The sequence below is a fragment of the Theobroma cacao genome, chromosome 10 (assembly GCF_053813885.1).
Source record: "Theobroma cacao isolate CCN51 chromosome 10, ASM5381388v1, whole genome shotgun sequence".
Classification (NCBI taxonomy): Eukaryota; Viridiplantae; Streptophyta; class Magnoliopsida; order Malvales; family Malvaceae; genus Theobroma; species Theobroma cacao.
This window is the reverse complement of record NC_142648.1, coordinates 22408452-22431567: the sequence shown is the minus strand read 5'-3', so window position 1 is coordinate 22431567 and position 23116 is coordinate 22408452. Positions and strand designations below refer to the sequence as shown.

At 33.5% G+C, this 23116-nt stretch overlaps 1 protein-coding gene across 1 annotated transcript; it reads right to left on the bottom strand.

Annotated features, from left to right (window-relative positions):
* Positions 1-6765: 6765 nt before the first annotated feature.
* ABO6 (DEA(D/H)-box RNA helicase family protein) lies at positions 6766-22672 on the bottom strand. The gene is made up of 19 exons (XM_007010526.3): positions 22229-22672; positions 21944-22098; positions 21736-21823; positions 21396-21632; positions 20841-20936; positions 19090-19278; positions 18801-18960; positions 18582-18712; positions 17654-17824; positions 16140-16412; positions 13911-14105; positions 13272-13475; positions 12623-12692; positions 12061-12209; positions 10361-10669; positions 10213-10272; positions 9084-9236; positions 8882-8992; positions 6766-7910 (listed from the first exon to the last, which is right to left on the bottom strand). Exons 1-19 carry the CDS (start codon positions 22442-22444, stop codon positions 7449-7451), a joined length of 3429 nt encoding a protein of 1142 aa, XP_007010588.3. The 5' UTR covers positions 22445-22672; the 3' UTR covers positions 6766-7448.
* Between the last annotated feature and the right edge of the window lie 444 nt (positions 22673-23116).

The following is a 23116-nucleotide window of genomic DNA, read 5'->3' as shown; positions in this document are numbered from 1 at the left end:
CATCCTATAGATGGGAAGAACATAAATCACAAACTAATACCATTCTCCATTCACAATTTTCTAAATGTTTGATTAAACTTATACTAACACAATGTATGGTAATATCTCTTTGCAATTCATTGGTACATATAGTTGGGCAGCGTAGAACTCCTCCTGCTCTAGATATCGACATTTCTCAAATTGACCTAAAGGTCCACTGAGATAAGTGAAAATTGACAGATGATTGACTGCATCAACCTTTCTACTGTTGTCATTTCGTGAAACCCAGTTCATTCTTGTTGGGATTATAGGTTCGAAGTACATCAAACAAAATGGTAATATTTCGTCGATGATATATGCTTCACAAATGGATCCTTCCATTGATGCTCGATTTTTCACATTTTTTTCAAATGATGTAAAAACCTAAAAATCAACATTTGTTTTTATATTCTAATTATCAAATAACTAAAATTTTGATTACATTTATGGTTTTAGGGTAACCTCTCAAACAAATACATCCATCTATAATAAACCAATCCTTTAACCTTAGCTTCGTTTGGCAAATAGATCAGTAAATGATCCACTAAGTTGAAAAAACTAAGGGCAAAAATCTTTTTTAATTTGCATATGGTTTCCACATTTTTCCTTCTCATGCATTGATATGCTTAACATGCAGTTCGGTTGCACATAAATCACGAAGAAATGTGAGATCTCAACGATTGCACTTCAAATAGCTTGAGGGACCATATCACGTAAGGCAATTAGGAGCAACCATTGTAGGAAAACGTGACAATCATGACTTGTAATCCCATAAAATTTTCATTTCTGCTTATTCACATAATTTGCTAGGTTAGAGGCAAAACCATCTAGTAATCGTAACTGTTTCACCCAAGCACACACAGCTTTCCGTTGCTTTTTAGGTAAAGTGTATGAGGTTTTCAGTTTTAAAAGTTTACCATTATTTGCAATTAAGTGCAATTTCGATCGCCTACAATACACCTCTAAATCACAACGAGTGTTAATATTGTCTTTCATTTTTCTCGGGACATCAATCTTCATGTTGAATATATTGTTAAATGTGTTACACTCAATATGCATCACATCCAAGTTGTGATGAGTGAGATTCACCTGCCAATACGATAACTCTTAAAATATGCATTTCTTAGCCCAATTATACGTTTGATCGAAATCCGGTAGCTTTTGATCACCCACCTTTATCCCACACGTGATATTTGGAATTGATTCCAATCGTTCCAAGATCTTGACATAAGATAATCGAGGAATTGGAGAGTCTTGTTCAACACGTTTCTTAAATTTATCTTTTTGGTAGCAAAAAGGATGATCCATCGACAAGAATTACCGATGATAATAAAAAAAAAACAGGGCTTCTTCTTGTACTCCAAGAAGAAACTCTTTTCATGTTCCATACAACATAGACATGATAAACGTCTATGAGTGCTTCACTTGGACAACATACCATATAAAGGAAAATCATTAATGGTCTACAAGAGTGTTGCTCATAGAATAAAATTTTGTGATAAAGGCATCGTTTATGACCACTTTTTTGTTCCACTGAACTTTTAACTCATTAATTAGAGGTTGAAGGAACACATTAATATTTTGTCCAGGACTTGTCCTATCCAGGATGACCATACTAAAAAGATGTATGATTGGTTCGTGCATATTCATGGAGGTAAGTTATAGACAGTAAGTATTATCGGCTAAACAAAATATGGTTTCGTTGTCGACACAAATGGATTGAAACCATCTGAACATAAACCTAGTTTGACGTAACGAGGCTCAAAGTCAAAAAACTGATGGGTACGATTAAAATGTTGCCAAGCTTCACCATCAACAAGATGCCTACGCACTCTATCATTAGATTGGTGAGTGGCATGCCATGTCATATGTTTTGCAATTTTGCCTGACATTTATAACATTTGCAATCTTGGTGTTAGTGGAAAGTATCGTCAAATCTTAAAAGGAAATATTTTCTCCATTCCCTTTTGATTTATTCGGTTTATACTGAGGATGACCACAACATGGACAATAAGACAACTTGGAATATTCATTATAAAATAAGACACAATTATTCTTACATGCATGAATTTTTTAATAGTCGAGCCTAAGTTCCTTCAACTGTGTCTTCAATTTATAGAAGTTTTTTGGTAATGATTCATTCGATTGCAACATCTCTTTCACTAGATGCATCAGATGATGAAAACATGCCTCATTCATGTTAAACTTTAACTTCACATTCAATGAAAGAAAATCGAACAACAAGTTTAATTAATACTTACTGTTAGCTATTAGAACTTGTTGTTCAATTTTGTATCCACACAAGTATACATAAAGCAAAGATAATATAGTGATTACTAGACTGTCAATCCCACAGAGAATTGAATTAATTTTTACTGTTAACTATTAAAATTAACATATCTTAATTTTATCAAAACAATTAAAATTAAAATTAAAACTAATAAACTAATAACTAAAACTAATCTAAAATATATCAGCAAAATTATTTTATTAACTTCTAGTGATTACCAAAACTAAAATTATAAGATCTCTTAATACTTTATCTAAATATTGTCTCTCTCTTTTAACTTAGTTTAATGAATTAAGTTACTAACCTTGAGTCTTAAATTATTTACAAGTCTCTGTCGAGTTTCTCATAAAAATACCTCTTTCAATTAATTTACTATATGTCTAAACAAATTAAATTGAAGAAAGATTCATCAAGTTCATGCTCTAATTTAGGCTACTTATGCTTATAGTGTATGTCTACCCTATATGCAAATTAAATCACCTAATAAACTAAGTGCATTCGATCATATGCTATTTTATTCAAGGTCTACCTAAATCTCCTTTGTCAATGTTTAACCTAGGTTTCCAATTCAATCTAATTGATGGCCAAACAACTAGAAGTATTAAGAACAGAATAAAATAAATAACTTAAATCCATTAAACATAAGTAAAAGAAAGATAAATAAATCAAACAAACTACGTATTGAGTTCAATCATAATCTTAGATTAATAATTTAGCTCTTCATCAAGTCACATCATCATTAAATAAAATTTAAACATTAAAAACAAAACTAACAAATAAGAGAATAGCAAAAAGATAGAAAAACCCAAGAATTGTATTATTGATTTCCAAATCTCCTTGAATCTTCCAAATTCTTTTGTAACTTTAATGACTTTGTGACTTGACTATCAATTGTCAATATGGTTTTTTTTTCCCTAAAAGTCCTCTGAAAGGTTGTTTTTATAGGGTTTTGAAATTAGGTCAAGTTGGATGAAGAAAGAAGTCAATTTCAATCAGAATTTTCTCATCAAACGACGTGAGCTATGGTCTTGACCAATTAATTATCAGAAATTATAATTGCTCTATGACTGCTACTATGTGTCAACTTCGACAAGATTTTTTACCACCTTTCAAGCCGAACTGGGCAAAGTGGTAAACATGTAAGTTGTAGATTTTTATTTTATCTTTCCAATGGTCTAAGAATTATATCATTTGAAGCTCTGTAGAGAGAGTTAAGATTGGAATACGAAAACATGTGCAGTGGAAGTCTACAACTTGAAATTGCTCTTATTCTTTCACTAAAATTTTTCTTTTATCAAACGCCTACAAAAGTACAAATAAATCAATAACAACCTATCTTAATTACATTAATACCAAACTAAGGAAAAAATTAATTGGGATTAGATTGACTCACCTAAATTAACTAACATAAAATAATTAAATAAAACTTACCAATTTTTATGCATTATTATAAAAACTATGCTAAATTACTATCAAAATTAATCCCAAATAACTCTATATCAAAGAATTATCACTCCATCATCTTTATACTCTTTGTGAGGCATTTTCAGGGGAAGATTAAACTTAGGAAAGCTTAAGGAACATTGTAAAGGTTTTGAGCTTGGGTTAGAAGCTCACTTTGTAAAAATTTGGTGGAAGCTATCAAATCCATTAGTTTAGTAAAGTTAGGTTAAAAATCCTTGATTGAAAGATCAAGATAGTTGATGTAATTAAGGGGACCGAATCACTATAAATATTTATGTTATGTCCACTGCTCTTTACCTTCTTTTTACTTGGTGCTTTTTAACTTAACAAGTTTTAAACTCTCCACTTCAAAATCATTCAAAAGTTTTTCAAACTTAAAGAGTTTTCTTCAGATTTTTTTGATGCTATTCACCCCTTTTTAGCACTCCATTAAGACCGACAATGACTAGCACCATAGCCCTTGCTAGATAAGAATAACAAGCATGTGTCTCAACATTACACGTGTCTAGCACCAAGCCTTGCTAGATAGGCCTCACAATCCTGTGTCTTACCATTAAATATGTCTACCACCATGCCTTGCTAGAAAGGCCAATTTCCACGACCAACAAACCTTATTCCAAGGTTGTCCATGCCAACATCAAATACTCATTCATTCATCTATTTAATTCAAGCACAGTATACTTTTAACCACCATGTAGCTCACATATCAATTCCGCAAAATCACCTTTCAATAAGTCATTCATGGCCTTGTTCTTTATGCAATTTCAAATACCATATGTGTGACCAAAAGCTCATAAATGGGAATAAAACAAGTTTATGTAAAACCATGTAAGAGAAAAAGAACATCAAAACATGTGTGTTCAAAAGTAGCATGACAAAACGCAATGGAAGAAACTAAACTTTTTCCATTAGTATCAATAAATCTTCAATGTAACTAGCTACGTCAACTTTCTCTACATAAATTGCATTTCTTCTTATAAAAATGAATTTATTGTATATACAGAGAAAAATAGATTCTTTTTTATCGAGAGCACACGACTCATAATTACTAGTTTCACTCAGCTTTCCATTGGTATGGAGGCTTGAGAGTTATTCTTATCTAAGATCTTTATAAAACTTTCTAAATGTGGAGGCAAATGGAGAGATCAAAGCTTACAAAGAGACAATAATGCTTTTAAGGGACTGTAACATATAACAAGATATTAAACTAGAAAAATCAAGAATTACAAAAAGAGTAATTATTTTTCACATTTGCACTCATAATGCTATTTAGTTTAAAGCAAATAAAATGGAATTTGAAGAATTTAGGGCACCGACTTTAGGATTGGATTAATTACGACACTTTCTTGCATGCATCAAAATATTATTTCATGAATCAAAAGGAAAATAAAAATAAACAGTTAAGCCTAAAATTCAATTAAAGAGATAAAGGGTAGCCAATAGAATTACGTTTTAGGGTAGTCACCATATCCAGTGTTTCTCAATTCTTTGCAAGTTAATGAAAACCATATATAGTCAACTTTAACCATTTCTTCAGTATATTGATAATTTAGTTTTACATTCCACAATTTGCAACATACGATTTATAATAACTTAACAGAAATAGAAAAGAAAAGAAGACAAAACAGACCATCACCCCTTATTAGCATCTTCATGTGATATGGAAACAGACAATAGTGAAGGCATTATTCTTTAGAATTTTTGTTGTATAAAAATTTCCAACATCCTTCTCAAAGAGATGGAGATGGTGCAACACCGTCAACGACGAAAGCACACTTGTTCCACGTTTGGATACTCCTTTTCAAAAGTATGGATGCATCAACGTTTTTGAATTTAGGAAGTTGAAGTGTCCTCTTTAATAATGCATTGTGGCAAACTTGACCAAGCACCATAAGCTCACCGCAGCACTTATCAGTAACACTTTTGGCTTTATTGCATATACTTTCGAAAACCTCCATTACACAATTCAAACTCATTTTGGTTTCACAGTTATAGGCCTGTATAGGGTCAACCACCTCCTCTATACTCATGACTACACCACTAGTTACAAACAAAATCATCATGAGACCCAAAACTTTGAAGCTTGCCATTATGCTTGTTACTGATTTCTCTTCTTTTATTTGGTTGGTAAAAGGCTTGTCCAACGAGGTTTACATGCCAGGAAAAGAGTTATTTATAGGGTAATCACAAGGAGGGAGACACATTGATGATGTTAAAATGATATCATTTATTACATTTAAGTTTCATGCGTTAATTTTATTCAAGTTACAATTAAATGCGAACGTATTTAAAGACATGAGTTTTCTTTTTTAATTTATGAGGGTTAAATTTCTTTTAATAGCCATTAAGTTTTTTTTTTTTTCCCAATTCTAAGAGTAAGAGGGAGACAAATAAAAAAAAAATAACTTTAAAACTTTTTAAAAATAAAAAAAATTTCATGAATTACACACGGTTTTTTGGTGAAAAATGCCTCATGACAAACTTGACCAAATAGTATAAGTGCACTACAATGCTTGTTAAAGACACTTCCGGTTTTTAATATAGTAATGAAAACCTTGGTAACAAAATTTTGACTCATTATATGCCCTGATAGGATCAGCAATCCTTGTTACAAACAAAGACACTATGAGAGAAAAGAGAACATTGAAGCTTTTCATTGTGCTTTGTAATGATTTCTCTTCCCTTAAATTTGGTTGGTAAAAAGCTTTTCGAAGCCAGTAAAAAAGCATTACTTGCTTAAATAATTATAAATCCAAATTTAAAACTAATTGATTTTAGTCAATTTTTTTTCTCTCTCTTTTAGGGTTGGAACAATAATTAAAGGTAATTAATAGAATTTAATACTCATAACTTAAACCACAGCAACTCATGTCACGATTATAATATCTTTTGCCCCTTACATGCTATATGGAATGGGATCATTGTTGCCTCCCTGACTACGTTTTAAGGCAAGGGAGGGACAGACAAAGGGATATACAATAATTATGAAATGCTTCGCCAAGAAAAATTGCTACTCTTTAACCATGCCTATAACCACTAGGACCAGCTCTTTGCTGGACGGGCAGATAGTATTCAACCACCTAAACAGTACAAAATATAGAAAACCTGACCTTAAGACTCAACTATCACGACTAACATCTAATCTAACTTCTATCAGGCATGCATGATGATCCCATTTAAATAAATATAAGTTACCAGTAAGAAGGAATCATACATCAAGGCATGCAAAAAATGTCATTGCACAGCTATGTTTTATTAAATTCTTTACATACCTATATGCAGCTTATATGCATATACATGCCACCACTGCCTTCTTTGACAGTCCACGCTTGCAACAAAGATGCTACTGGTTCTATAAAGTGACAAAATTGAACTGAAACCGCTTCATCCTTGTATGTTTATGTGCTTCCCAATATTTTGAACCCTTGTTTATGCTGAAATTTACGCCATGTATTGCTTAGAGATCTTGATTTTTCCTTTCACCGATAAGTTCGTACAACTGATGCAGACCTCACCCCTTCCTCTTTCAAGCCCCCTATCATTGTACATCTTATGTTACTGGCTTCAGGTAATGAATTGATGAGAACGATTTGAACTACGATCAACACTGGATATCCAAAGTTCTCATTGTTTAAACCTCAGCTGCCATGAAAAGTACACATACAATAAACAGAACCTATCGGCGTTTTGATCTTCGACGCTTTCCAAGAAGTTTTAGCATATTGTCGGTGACATCAAGTGGGGAGTCATCTTCGTCTTGATTGTTGTCAGAGGTATGAGTCAACCATGCCAATGCCTCTATAGCAGCGTCCCTCTCTGCAAGCTGCTTGTTTTTCTTAGGCTTTCCCACAAACTGCATTCCTTTGAATTCCACTAGTGCCCTAAACTCATTTGTCTTTAGATGCTTCGTCTTGTATTTTGGAGGTGAGTGGCCTGCCCTCATCAACAAAGTTTGTAGCAAGCTCTTTGGATTTGTTCCATCCTTTGTGAATCTACTGTTGTCAGTGGAATCCTTAGGCTTCTTGGATTCACGGCCAAAAACAAATCTCCCTTCACATAGATCTCCAGACACTAGCTCTTGAACGGCAAGCATAAGGTACTTTCCTTCCTTGTGAATATCAACACTAGGATCTTGAAGCTGCATATAAGAAGGCAACATATCATTTGAAGCAAAGGACACATCAAGCAGAAAATACAAAAGTCAAAAGAAAAACTTAATTCAGTAAGCTGCTCTGATTTGGTGCACCTCAGCATGGAGCTGAAGCAAAAAATTCCATCAATGCTATATCTGAACTCAGTCCTAAAAGCCAGCAATTGGAATAATTATCTATTAATAATCTCGAATTGGTGAAATCTTTGAATTAGTTATTCAATCATGTGATGAAAGAAAAATAGAAAAGCAGTGGTTCGATGATTCTGAAGGTCAACCGATACAATGAAGTTATTTCCTATTTCCAATAACCATTCAGATATTTTGCAAACAATGGGTAACTATCCTAAAATCAAAGATAACAAAGAATTAACAATAAGGCAGCACAAAAAAGTACACTGAAGAGATTGACATGCAAATTGAAGCAGTATATATTAAGCTAATAAAATAAATACAGTAAAGACACCAAAGTGAAAAAATTCGATTTTTGACTATATATTTTAAAACATATAAGGGAAAATCTAAGTAGTTGAAGTACAACATAAACAAATCTAAAGAAGTTTGCAGTTACAATACAGAAAAAGGAGAAAAAAAAGTAAACAGGATAAAGACTAGAAAGTGCATCCATGTAAGAACATATTTACATCGTCCAGAAAAGGATGCACTTTCAGAGAATCTATTCCTATTCCACTCTTGATTCCTCAGATCAATGGCTTGAGCAGACAGTTTTTACCCTCAAATAGTAGAGCACAATAAATATAGTCATAAAAACCACTTTAAAAGTAACCCAAAATAATGTTATTATAAGACAAGAAATAGAATCCAGCGCAGCACTAATACAAGACATATTTTCTAATTTCTACTACTCTAAAAGAATGCATCATATGAATTGCATATGCATCTTGTTGGAGGACATCTAAAAGTTTTCAGTCAAATATGTTTGAGGTATCCTAGCTCACCTTCTTCTGAATAAGTCTATCAAGTTCTTCTTTGAGCTTCAAATAGCACTCTGCCAAGCTAGAATCCATGAAGAAATCGATATACCCTTGCATCATTTTCAAATGCCCAGCCTGGAAACAACCAAGAGATTAATTAGAAATACCTAGCAGTTGAATTCCTTAGGATTGAAAATAACATGTACTCATCAACAAATGAAATCACCTGTACCCCACAGCTTAGAGCACCGCCAAAGAGCATCAACATAGAATCAGATACACCAGTGGAATCACGTATGAAAACTGTGTTGACCTTTACTTTTTCACCAAAGACTAGCCATGGGTAAGGAATAGTCTGGTAACGTGCATTCACAGAATTCTGAAGCAAAAACCATTACCAGCATCAAGCAATAGCAGCAGCATTTGGAATCTAAATTGGCAATGAAAAACATCTAAAACATCTTCACTGGAAGAGAAAGCCCATTTACTGACCAGAAGAGTTTTCTAAAATTGTGAAAACCTGGTTATAATGGTTTTAGAGGTTTTATTATTCAGGGACTGTTAGGAGAAAAATAAGGATTTATCAGAAATTACTGGGATGCATATGTGTGAGCATGAGAAAGAGAGGGAGAGAGTTCTGAAAAAAAAAAAATTCTCTAAATATTGTAATGCACACTAAAGCCCTAAATTCACCTTTTTCTTTTTCGGTAACTAAGGCATAACATTAAACAACATAGTTACAAACTTATAATTCTGGGTTATATATCCCTTACAACATCCACCCTAAATTTATATGGCATTATTCACTAACCATAATCATGTCAAATGACCAATAAGTTTGTCCACGTAGGGTGAATAAGAAATTACAATAAATAATTGAGGATATTCCCAAACTAGCCCCTGGATAGGTTGGTACTGCATGAATTTCCTAGATAAGCTATTACTTCCCAAAATTACCATCAATGTTTTGTATTTTGGGGGCCAAACTTTTTCAATATTGATCCTTGTTACTTTAAATACATTCTTGACTTGTTTTTTTTTTCAAAAAAAAAAAAGAATGAAAATCTGTGAATTAAAATTCCTTAAGAATTTTTTCCAAAGTTTAACTAATAATAAACTAAAAACAAAAAGGTCAAAGACAAAAAGATTGACCTCAAAAAGTAAGAAATATGGGTAGAAGCAATAACTTTCTTGCATAAAGGAGTCATAATATAAATGAAAAAAAATAATTAGCAACTGCTGTATCCTATGATGAAAAAGACGGATTGCCTAGGAGCAAAGTAGACGTTCGATCTTCATTGAAAACAAAAGTAGACAGTATTATTAATTTTTCTTGATTAGGTGTTTACACTTACAGCGTACAATAAAACTTGGCCGTCATCCATGGTTTTAAAAGACATTGATGTCTCTCTGTGCTGCACATAAAGCACACAATGGTATGTCATCTCATATAATCAGTGAGACATATTGAAGCTGCATGTTCAGACGATAAAGGTCCCTTACCACTACAGATGCTATTCCAGGAAAGAGTCCAGAGCATATGACAGCACGAACCAGAGACTGGTTATGACTTAATTTATTGTTTGAGCCTGCATCTGTGTCTACCAAGCCAGCTTCTCTTAGAATGAAACTAAATTGTTTCCGAAGTGAATGAATAGCCTGAAGAGTTTGTGCAGACAGGAAGTTCCTCCAACAATACTCATATACTGATCCTTCTCTTTCTGCATCCTTCCAACCTTCATAAGCACGGACAAGAGCCATGTGATCACTGTAGTCTTTTGCTGAAAATCTAGACTTTGCTGTCCCAGCTAACTAAAACATAAAAAGGATTATTAGCTAAAGAAACTTGATAGATTAAAACAGCCATGTGGATTGCTAGTACGAGCAAAATCTATAAATATTGTGAGCCTACATTGTTAAATGATTAGCAAAGTAACTGTCATCTCATTAAAAAATTAACTTCTACAAATAAAAGTAATTAAGTACTAAGAAAAAAAATTAAGAAAGACAACACCATTAACTACATTATAACAAAAAATAAAGCCATAGAAGAGATGGGCCTCAAATAGCAAATACCAAGAGAATACCTTCGTTAATATAGAGTTCAAAAGGTTGGTTGCTATAAATAACAGAATACATGTAAACAATTGGCAGTTCATTAGGAGTAACAAGAGCACACCCCAATTCCTTTCAGGAGGTTGAGCTTAAAAAACCAATCAAATTTCAGGTTGGAGTTTGAGCCACTCTGAAAAAGATTTTGATATTTAACCAGCATGGCCTTTGAACATGGAGGAATGGAGAAAAAGGATATATGTCAATGGCTGAGATATATTTGAGCCAAGTTCAGCTTACTTTGGCAGGCTACTTTAGAAGCTCCAATTATATTTGTCGAAGAAAATTCTTAATTCATAATCTCTGAAAGCTTTATAGCTACAAAATGCTCCAATATCCCAGTTATTTCCACTTGTGAAGCCAACTAAATGATTACAGACACTTTGCTTTCTTGCACTATACCAAAAGCAGTAGCCATTATTTAAAGTTTCTACTCTCTCTAATTAGATTTCCAGAAGCATTCCAACATGAGATGTTTAGAATATATCCCTCTAGCTGTTCCCAGTCAACTTTCTGACTTCAAATATCATATCCACGATTATCAGTATAACACTAGCAGTTCTTTTCAACTTGTACCTTAAAATAGCACTATGATGGACAGCTATCAAAACAAAAATCATTCAGAGCAACCAGGTTTTCTTTTGTGGGGATCAGGCAGCCATTCAAGTTATTACAGCCCCCAACACTGCCCCACTCCACCCCCCACCCCTCACCTCTGCATTATTTTGGTTTCCAGCTGAACCATTTTGAAACTAAAAAAGGATAAAACAAAAAACAAAAAGAATAGAAAACTCAGTGATGCAGAGGCATTGTATACTGCAACTGCAGAAAAGTAATGGTTGTTAGGGGTCACATTTCTTTTTTCTCAATTTTGATTTGAGTGGCAAGACAGAGAAGGGAGCATATTTCGAAGGAAAAAAAATGGAAACCATTATAAATATTCATACAAATATTCCCTACAAGCATATGATAGTACCACGCCAGTCAGGTCTTTGTCATACTTCTCGACAAATATAAACCAATATCAAAAGATGCAAGAGCAAAATAACAAAGTTCAATTCCATCAAGTAAACTAATGTTTATATACTTACATCCTTCTTGTCTTGAGGCAAAAGGAAAGGATCCTTGACACTAAGTCCAGACACTATTGTTAAAACAGGATCAAAGCAACAGAAGATAGCACCCATGATTAGCATTTTCCCTAGCTTGGGATCTACAGGAAGCATTGACAAGAACTTTCCTGATTGGGAGGAGGGGAAAAACACAAAAGAGAAGGAAATAAGTAACAACGCCAAAGGTGGTACTCCCACCATTCCACATTGAATGTCCACATTTGATTTACAAGGAGTTAGAGGAAAAAAAAAAACAAAAACTTGGACTTCATAGTTTTTTATTTAAAAATTTTAAAATATCTTATATTTATTATTGCTTTACAGTTTTTAATCCAAAAAGTTGAAAAAAAAATCACGAGAATAATGTAGAATTTAGAAATGTCTTAGTTTTAGGTGTTCAGAATAAAAAAAAAAAAAGAAAACATAATTCTTCAACACCCCAAAAAGGAAAGATAGACATTCAATTTCTTATGGAGGGAATAATAGGTATAAAGTATATGTACCAAAATGCATCTACCCAGCAGAAGAATAGCAAACTAACCGAGACTTGTCAGATTTTCCTTCTCATCTAATGCCCCAATCATTTTCAGAAAACCGACAGCATTTTGGACCTGTCATTCATTTATTTGTCAACAACTCACTGTGCAGCATTCATAAAAATGAAAACAAAAATGCCAATGGACAGGCAAGAGAGAAAACAAAATTGCCAAGAGGTATATGAAAGGATACACACACACTTGCATGCATAATGTATAACGGTATTCATGCATGCACTGGTAAGAAATTGCTTTCTTCTCCCTGTACTTTTTTCTTCTTTTGTATGTCAAAAAAGACGTTAGCCACCTTTACTATGTATAGAGTCAAACATCACCATGTCCTCACCCATTTTTCATCCACAGCAAATTTCTATAATTTTGTTCTTTTACCATTTTCAGATCAAGAAGGATAAGTCTATTTTATCTGAATTTCCAAGTTGCTGCTCAAAGCAGTAGTAAATGGCATCATATGGTGTAATCCTGCACTGAAGTATTAGTCCTGATCCTTCTTCAATTGGAAACTTTGTTCTCTTATAAGAGCAAAATAATATTGTAATAAAGATAGGAAATCATAAAAAAATCAAATTGCAATCTTGGTAGGAGACACACAGATACTTGAAACCATACATAGTAAAAGGCCAATATAATGCTTACAGCCAAGGGTTCTGGTGCTTGCAAAGCTGCAGACAAGAATTCTCCAATGCTTTCAACCTGCAAACTTTTTATTTGCAAGCAGAGAGAATTCAAAGGAGTTCTTAAAAGTTCAGGAAGTTGATACTCAGAAAAAGCTTCATAAACGCATCTGGGGTATAGGTGGTAGCATTCGCCTGGCTGCACACGACCAGCCCTACCCCTCCTCTGCAAACCAAAATATTACCCAACACCACTTACATCAGCCATGACAAGAGAAAAGTAGGCACCATAAACGTCCAAAAAAAAAAAATTCAAATAGTGGCTGATACAACAGAGTCCACAACAAAGTGTTAACTCTTTTAAACATCCCAATAGCTGTTAAAAATCAGTCATCTTTAAAAGGTCTCAGGTTGAACTAGGCCCCAGAAAAACCAATTCTACTCTCAGGCAAGCAGACACAAAGAAGCAACTCTGGAGAAATGGATATGCACACATGTACAATTAGGATATTGAAAAATTTCAGAACACAACTTCTGTTTTGAGTGACCCAGCAACTGACAAGGTCAAAATTATATATTATAGAGATATACATATACAGAGTATACTGTAAATATAAAAGGAAAATCCAAATGATATAAGCCTAATTACAAGAATACTTACTTGCCGGGCTGATGCCTGAGAAATCCAGGAAGGTAGCAGACATGGCGTATTATTCAAAGCATCATAAGTGGTCTCTTTTGCTTTTCCACAATCTACCACAAAAACTATATCATTGATTGTGATGCTTGCCTCTGCCATATTTGTAGCAAGAACAATTTTACGTATATTTGGAGGTGATTTCTCAAATATTAGTTTCTGCAGAAAACAACAGAAGAGAGTCAAATGAATAACACTCACTAGTGCAAGAGCATAAAAATTTCCAATGAGGTTTTCCTCTGAGTTCTTAAATTTTACAAACTTCAATTTAATAGTAGCTTTGCTTTGGGAGAGTTCAAGAATGTACGCTTCTTAAGTTTATGAGCTAAGAAGTTTGAGCTAATTAGGAAAGGCTGCTCATTTTATATATGTGTGAGTGTAAAACACTGCTGCTCATTTCTGTTCATTCTCTACAATTTACTTCGCTACCAAATTGAACAGCAGATCTCAGCAATATTTTTAACCTCTAAAGCATTTTCTATTTTGGAAAATTTATTTCAGCGTTAATGACAGTTTTGAAACATCCAGCTTGGATTCCACATTCTTTTTAACCAAAAAGGACAATAATTTTTAAAAAATAGCCTCACTAAAGGGGCTTGTTAAGTCATTTTCATTGATCATAGAATTAATAAAAGGGGAAGGCTGGTGAAATTACCCGTTTGTTGGGTAAATGGAGTAATGAACCAACACAAAGCAGTGAAGCGAGAGAGAGAGAGAGAAGTAAATTTACAGCTGAAGGTATGGTGCTCATGTCTACATTGATATCTTATAAGGAGAAAAAAAACGAAAAAAGAAAAAAGTAATTGAAAGACAGTAATTTGTAACCAGTAAACATTCATGACACTGAACATGCACAATTAAAGAACCATAAAATAGGGTTTAGATCTACTGAACTTTAATGGGAATTAATGTTAGATATGCCCACTGTCCCATATTTTGGTTCTTTCTTGTCCAAAACTGCGAATATTCTATATTAACCTTCTCTCTGTCCTCACATGATACACAACATAACTTTCTAAAATTTCTTTCCTTTCTTGTTATTTTCAAAATGAAGTTAAGAGTCTAAAAGCTGTTAATAAAACACTGCAACCTCTCAAACATTGTGCTAAAAAGAACCAAGACATTACAGAGCTTGATAGTGCCCATGAAAGAGTTTAATAGAACTCAAGTTTGGTGCTAGCTAAATAGTACAGATGGCATATAAATCCAGAAGACCTGTTTAAGACGATGTTGCATGTAGTCAGTAGTGAAGTTCAGAGGAACCTTACCCTCTACAATCTCTCCCCCTCACCCTGCCCTCTACAAAAAAATGCTTTATCTTTATGGAAAACAACTCAATGCAAACCCTTAAGATTTCGTGGTTTTTAACCTCAGGAATGCAGAGCTTACTAAGTTTTCTTCCATCCATGGCCAACCAACTTAGCTATGCTTTAGTCAAAGTTTTCTTCCATCCATGGCCGACCAACTTAGCTATGCTTTAGTTTCCAATTTCTTATTATACAGAACAGATTCTTTTATTTTCTTCAGAAAATCAACTGCTCAGTACCCATTAATTAATGATGAAAAGCGTGAATTTTATTTGAAATGATTAACTCTTTAATGGGAAAATGCGAAAGCAATTTTGTTTAGCATAAGGTCTTTATTTTTGATATCATAGGATCATTGATGTGGAAACAAATTCTAAAACTAAATTAGTGTAATATATTGCGATATCATAATTGTGACAAATGAGCAACCTTTTTAGTCATGAAATTCTTAAAACAAGGCTTCAAAATAAAATGGAAACTGGCTTTCTCAATGATCACTTGATTGACTACATTGCTAAAAACTTTCAAAAGACCTAATAATCAATAATTTCTAGCAAATGAAAGAGACTAGAACCTTTAAAATGAATGTGTGTGTGTGTGTGTGTGTGTGAAGTCATAGACATCTAATTGTTTTTGTAGTATATATTCTAACCAAAGGTGGATACTTTAATTATTTAGACCAAAATACTTCTTTTGCTATTAAAAACTATATAAGTTAGCTCTATTTCATGTGTTCAAAAATGCTCCTATAAACTCTTTTTTCATCACCTGATCAAATGATCCTATCTTACACTCCTTTGGACCTTGTACTCAATGGTTTTAAAACCTTCAAGCATTAATTTCATCCTGAAACTTCAGGTGATTCACAGAACAGAAATAAACCCACCTGTTCAGATGTTGCCATGGAACCATGGCATGTTAGAAGCAGAACCCTGTTAGGATCTCCTAAAAGGGGATGAGCTTTAAGTTGATCTCTCAAACAACTGATATCTTCCCAACCAGTCATAAATACTAGCACAGCACCTGGTCTTTCGTTTCGGCATATATGGCATAGAACTGCCTCAATAAGATTGAATCCTATGCAATCAGGCATCCAACATGCCAGAGAATCACGTGCCCTAGAACTATAATTCTCAAAGCTTGATTTGTTCAGAGCATCCTGCAGAAATATGAGGAAAAAGGACCAAACATTCAGAGCTATAATCAGAACCTTTTAGGAAATTTTAGCTTTAACAGGTTTTGATCAAACACATTACAACACACAAGTACTAGTGTCACAGAAAATGAAAGGAGAAAAAATAAAAACAACAAAACCATGCCTTAAATTAAGCAATCATATCAGACCCAAAAGAAAATAGATTAAGCAATCATAACATGGATCAAAAAAGAACCAAACTGCTAAGGGAAGTTATTTTAAAACCATACTAGAATTAAAAATAGGATGTAAAGAAATGCTATCTACTGCTCAGTAAACCCTCAAAAGATGATTTGCAAAACCCTCAATTAAATAAGTATGTCAAGCCCAAATAAGCTCAAATCACTTAATCCAATACTTAAATGGCTACATCTTACAACAAAAGACTATACTTTTGTTTGAACAACAGAAAGTTCAAACTGAATGCAATGAATAAATTAATTTCACTCTACAGCTCATCGTCAAGTACCAGTCATACTAAGGTAGCTTCGTATGAGGCTTGACATGGAATGATCCTCATCTTGCAGCATTAATGCCTTAACTGCTATTTAGCCCCAAGCTAGCCAATTTAGTTGCAAAGAAGCAGAATTCTAACAGTATGCATTAGAAGTGGGATTGGAACCTGCTCTTGTATAAGGACATACAACCATACTTTCATTTGATTGGAGACAAATCAACCACAACATTTACCATAAGCTTGTTTAGAAATGTATTATGATGGTTCATAATTACTTTAAAGCTATTATGAACATTTTTCTAATTGTTTGGTTCATTTTAAAGTTACTTCGTGATGAAAAGATCAAGAATCTAGCACTTATTGCAAAAGTAAGTTTTTGGATGCATTACCAAACACAATTAACTTTCTGGTACAATAGCCTCTTCTAAGTACAAGAGTCTGAACTCTGAAATAAAACACTGAAGCCAAGCATACCAAACTGGCCTAATTGAAGTTTGTATTCCCCTTCAACAAGTCAAATCTTCAGGGGTTGAAGCTCAACCCAAGAAATTCCATTATCAAAAAGTTGAAAATATCACTGTATTCATCCATGAGACAAATGCCAATAATCCTACAAATTTTAGACTGCTTAGAATCAAACATTATCTTTCCAAAAGCTCTTTCATTTGCACTACATCAAACAGTGACAATTTTTCGAGCCAAACATGCCACAGTGTTCCCAGCTGATAACCAAGTAATTATACTGTACCTCTACAAGAGCAGTTATCTGGTTTTTCCTTTTCCGTGGGGCAAGCTGTCTCTGCATTTTCCACATTTTGTCTTGGCCATAATCATCAATTTGGTTGAAAGAAGTCAACTTATATCCGGTGAATTCCAACACATCTTCCAGAAAGTGTGCCCTGACTGGATATGTGAAGCCCTGAATAATAACATGAATAAACTTAGACTTGCCCAATGAAGAGTTTGGGTAAAAGGCTCATCTCCAAACCCAAAGTAAAATATATATAAATCACAAACTGGTTCAAGATAAATAGATGCAACAATAAAAGAGAAAAAAATGAAAACAAGTGGGCAAAAATGCTAGCCCAAATTATAGACCTTTTCGTACCAGAGAAATAACCAAGGTAGGAAATAAAAATCGATGAACTCCTTCAGGAGACAAAAATGGAATGACTATATGCAGGAACCAAAATTTCATTATTATATTTTTAATGAGTCAACAATTTATCTCTTTTTTATTATAAATTTCAATAAGTTCCCAATATCAATCCTCTTTAAAATAAGTTTTGTAACAATGGTGACAAATTACATCATTCAAAACTATCACTGAATTCCTTTATTTAAGTGTGTGTGTGTGTGTGCGGAGAGAGGAAATTTTCATATTTGGAATGAAGAGACAAATCCACATTGGAGTCCAGAGAATATTCAACAATTTTTTTTGGTAAATTAGAAGTACAACTCATCCAACCCAAAAATACATAAAAATTAAAAATTGCATAAAAACGGAACCATGACTACCTAAACTCTTATTTCCAACTAAAATAGAAAGGAAACAGATGATCAAGCAAAATTTATCATTCAGATAAATGACACTCCCAGCTTGCTTATTTGTGAATACCTACAATAATAGACACCACAAATCAGTATACAAAGAGAAAGCTCAACTTTTGACTTACCGGAATGTGAATTTTTGGTGCCCCGCCAAAATAATTGGAGAAGAGCTCAGCATTCAAAGTGGCACTCATTAAAATTAACCTCAAATCTCGACGACGTGGAAGAAGATCCTTCAACACAATCAGTAGGAAATCTGGAATACATAAACTCAAATATTAAGAATCATGCTTGACTGCTTTTTAAGAGAGATGCACATCCAAAGGAGTTTATTAGGACAGCACCTTCATTCATTCCTCGTTCATGAATTTCATCAACAAAAACATGAGTTATACCATTCAAGTTCCGGTCACTTAGCAGCCGTCGGAGTAAAATACCACTGGTACAAAAAAGCAGATGGGTATTTTTCCCTTTCATTCCTTCTAATCGAACTTTATAACCAACCTACCAAAAAATTTCTGTTGGAGTATGGAAGCAAGAATAAAAAAGTTTTCAAAATTAAAAATACATTTGAGCAAAGAATTTTATATTATTTTTCACATGTGCCTGTCTATTCAGAAAGAGAAGACTCACTGTTTCCCCGAGAGGCTCTCCTCTTTCTGCAGACACTCTTTCTGCAACTGCCATTGCAGATATTCTTCGAGGCTGTGTGCAAATTATGCTACAGAATGCTCCACGACCAGTTTCTATTTCTGACTCCAATATATATTGTGGAAGTTGAGTGGTCTTGCCACACCCAGTCTCCCCTGATATCACTATGACCTACAGTTGTAACAAACAATTAAGAATGGTACTATAGAGCACAGGCATGAATAAGATGAGGCGTGGTATAAACTTTAGAGAGATTCCTGAGGTGTTTTTCATTCTTTTTTTTTTGTTTGTGGTAAATTGTAAGCAGGGCGATTATAGAGTAATCATTTGCACAGAAAACATATTCTAAATTCATGCATACAAATTTATGATGTTTCATAACATAAAAAGCCACAAGAAACTGATTAATTGGCATTCTAAATAACAGACAAGGAAATGTACCTTTTCTATTGTTTCACAATAAATTTGAAGAAATGAAAACAAAAGACTAGAGAAAAATGACAAAACTCCAAAACCAGGAGGAATTACAATATGCAACAGTCCAAAATTTTGGGATAAGGTCTAAATTCACCACTCTACTTAAGATGATGGATCAAATTTACCACACATGTTTTAACAGATGCAATTTTACCACTGTATTTTACAATTTGGTTTAGAAATGGTCAAAAGTTAATGGTAAAAGAATATTTTATGAGAAACTTTTGACCATTTTTGAACGAAATTAGAAAGTACAGTGGTAAAATTGCACCCGGTTCAAAGATGGGTGGTAAATTTGATCCATCATCCTAGGTAAAGTGGTAAATTAGGACCTTATCCCCAGAATTTTTCTTTACCTAATGGAACAGAGACACTACGAAAGCTGTTAATTTAAATAGAAATAATTCTTACCAGGTGAACCTTCTCCTTTTGATTTATATACCCCTCTATAAGTTGATTCTTGTTTCAGATCTAACTTCTAATAGACTCTACCCTGAATTGACTTCCTTTTCCAAGACCTAAAGTTTCTCTCACATTTCTTACTACAAAAAGTTAACACCCTTATCCTATGGTTGACTGATTAAACTTTAACCTGATATATGTTCAACAAACATCCAGTCATTCAGTCAGTCTTTGTAGCAAGAACGATGTCTATTTGACTGGTATAATTCATACTTTTAAAGATTATCAAGTGACTTCAATTTTCTTAACATATAGGAATATATATATATATATATATATATATATATATGCTAATACAAGTCAAAATCAATATTAATCATGTAACTAGGCTGTGGCCTGCACCATGGTGCTTTAATTTTGTTGCAACAGGAGAAAGTTTGGGAGGAGCAAATATTTCAGTTGTGAAGAATTAAAAGAATCTGTCAATTTTTTTTTTGTTACAGGCTCAACAGCAGCAATATGAAGCCATAAAAAACTGAAGTGCCGCAGCCAAAGAAAGCGAGTATTACTGCCAGCTACCAAGCAGAGAACCGGCTGGAGTCATTTTTTATGTATTGGTATAGATAGATCTACTGCGATAATTATAATATAATCAACAGAACAACAAACAAGCCAGCTGTGTATAATGAATCAAATCCATAAGGAGGATGAAACCAAACAAATGCAAAGAAATGGAAAACCAGAAACTTCTCTAAACAAAACAGTGAACAGAAGGAAATCTCTCGGCAATAATGGTAGTCTGTTTGATATGATATGCTTGCTGAAAATGAGTAAAAAAGTTCCACACTCAAAACCTGATTACGTGCAATTGCCTGAAGCAGCCTTTCCTTTTCCTTGAATGCAGGCAGAGATTTTCGAAATTCCATCATCTTCTTGCCTTCAGGTGATTCCTGAAAATAAAAAGGATAAGCGATCATAAAGATAGATAAGGAAGTTCATGGTACTCATTATACTCATTAAATAACTACTCGGAATAGTAATCATAATAGACATATTATACTAGTAATGCTTTCTGACATTTGCAACATTTCAGTTACTGATACCAGTACAAACATTTTAGTGATAAATACAACATCACATCTGCAGATAAATCTTATACAAAGTACAGGGGGAAAAACAAAGATGAATATGCTTTTTTTAAAGGGGAAAAGAAGAAAACCATGAAAGTATATCTTAGAATGCACAAAAGCAAGAAAATAAAAGATACAAATGCTGCCGAAGTAAAGAAGCAAATTTGACAACATATCAAAAGCATTAAAGGAAAAAAATAATAATAAGCAAGCCATGCCCGCAAAGCTATTTCCCATTGCAGATAAGAAAAAAATAGAAGAAAAGGGAAAAGATCATACCTGCCAAGCTCTTTGCATATTACGCAATCGCAAACTCCTCCTCTGAAGAACCTTTTCCATAACAGAATTATCCAGGAAATAATCTGGATTCTCATCTGGGTTCACATATTCAGCCTGATCAATGGAATTCGCATTGTCTGAATTGTCTCTGACGTTCCCAGAATTTAACTGCAGTCGATCAAGGTATTCTTGCAGTAAACCCTCAACCCTCCTTTGCAAGCCTAATGGTACAACAACCTACCGAAATAAATCATCAAACATTTCAATTCTCCATTCTGGAAATATTGTTTTTAAGCTATACAGAATATAAAACTTATCAGCAGCTCCCAAAACTTGTTACCTCCCGTTGCGGCCGCTTATCATCCAAATCTGGCCTATAGTTAGGAAGAGGAACCTTGCTTGCAACAACCACTTTTCCATACATTTCACTGAAAAAAATAAGAACACATAACCGGGCCTAGAATCATTCTTTCTCATGAAGAATATATCTTAACATATATTTTCAGTGCATCAAATATAATGTTATACACAATAGAGATGGTACAAACCTGTAAAGTCCCATCCTGTTGGCAAGGTTTGATATCTGTTCATAGTCTCTCCTATCTCTTTTATCTCTAGATACAATTTCTTGGTCATTTTCACTGCGTAACAGCATGCTGAGTTTCCATTTCCATTCATCAATGTTGGCAACAGAAGAAGACGCCTAATATCAATAAATAATATCACATAAATGATCAATTTCCAGCCTTGATTCAAACAAGTTTCTCCTTCTTTACCATACATATTATTAAAATAAATAAGCTAATTCTCAAAAAAGGGGAAACAAAAAGGACCTTATGGCTCTCAAAATCGCACTCGTATTCATCATCTGAGAATTGCTCGGCCGCATACCCGCAGAAACGCCGTCGTTTGGGGTGACAAAACCTAGCATTAGAAGAAGAAGAAGAAGAACTCGGGAGTAGAAAAAGCAGTGAATCAAACAAGGTGTTCGCTCTGGCATGAGTGAAATTGAATCCCAAAAGGAGACCTCTTAGCTTCGGATTCTGCATTGTTGGCAGCAGAGTCTCATCTTTCAAACATTTGATTTCAATTCAATGATTCAATAAATACAACAAATTCTTATACTTTCTGTTCGCAAAACCCCAATAAAAAATTATCAAAATCAAATGGAGAAGATTATTCAATTTTTTGAATAGGGTTTGATAATTTGATTTAGGGTTTTGGGATTGTTGATGGTGGGGAGGAGGGTTTAAGGATGGGGCTGTAAATTAAAAAAAAACGATTAATAGGGAAATGGCCAATGGATGAAGCCCCATGAAAAAAAGTTTCCTCTTTGGCCCGTTAATTGAAAATATCTAACAAATATTTTACTATTAAATTTATATTAAAAATATTCTCAACTAATTTTTTTTAATTTGAAAAAATACATTCTAATTCACTTTTTAAATAAAGTGATCATGTACCAATCAATGAACTAAATACTCAAATATATATTATCAATCAATATAATATAAGCAATGTATTCATTTGAATATTTATATATATATATATAAATTTTTGATAAATATTTAAATATTACAATCAAAATAAAAGATAAATTTTAAGGTAAAATTTTATAAGCCGTACTTTTAAAAGCTAAATGAAAATACTTACGTTTCACATCACAACCGCTGGTAGAGAACAGGTTGGTTACCCCTATTACTCTTTATTCAATTATGTTT

Coding starts and splice junctions, on each gene's coding strand:
- ABO6 (XM_007010526.3), bottom strand. CDS start 22,444: ATGCAGAATCCGAAGCTAAGAGGTCTCCTTTTGGGATTCAATTTCACT. Junction 20,937..21,395: donor ATATGCAAAGAGCTTGGCAG/GTATGATCTTTT, acceptor TTTTATTTTCAG/GAATCACCTGAAGGCAAGAA. Junction 19,279..20,840: donor AGGCAATTGCACGTAATCAG/GTTTTGAGTGTG, acceptor TTACAACTGTAG/GTCATAGTGATATCAGGGGA.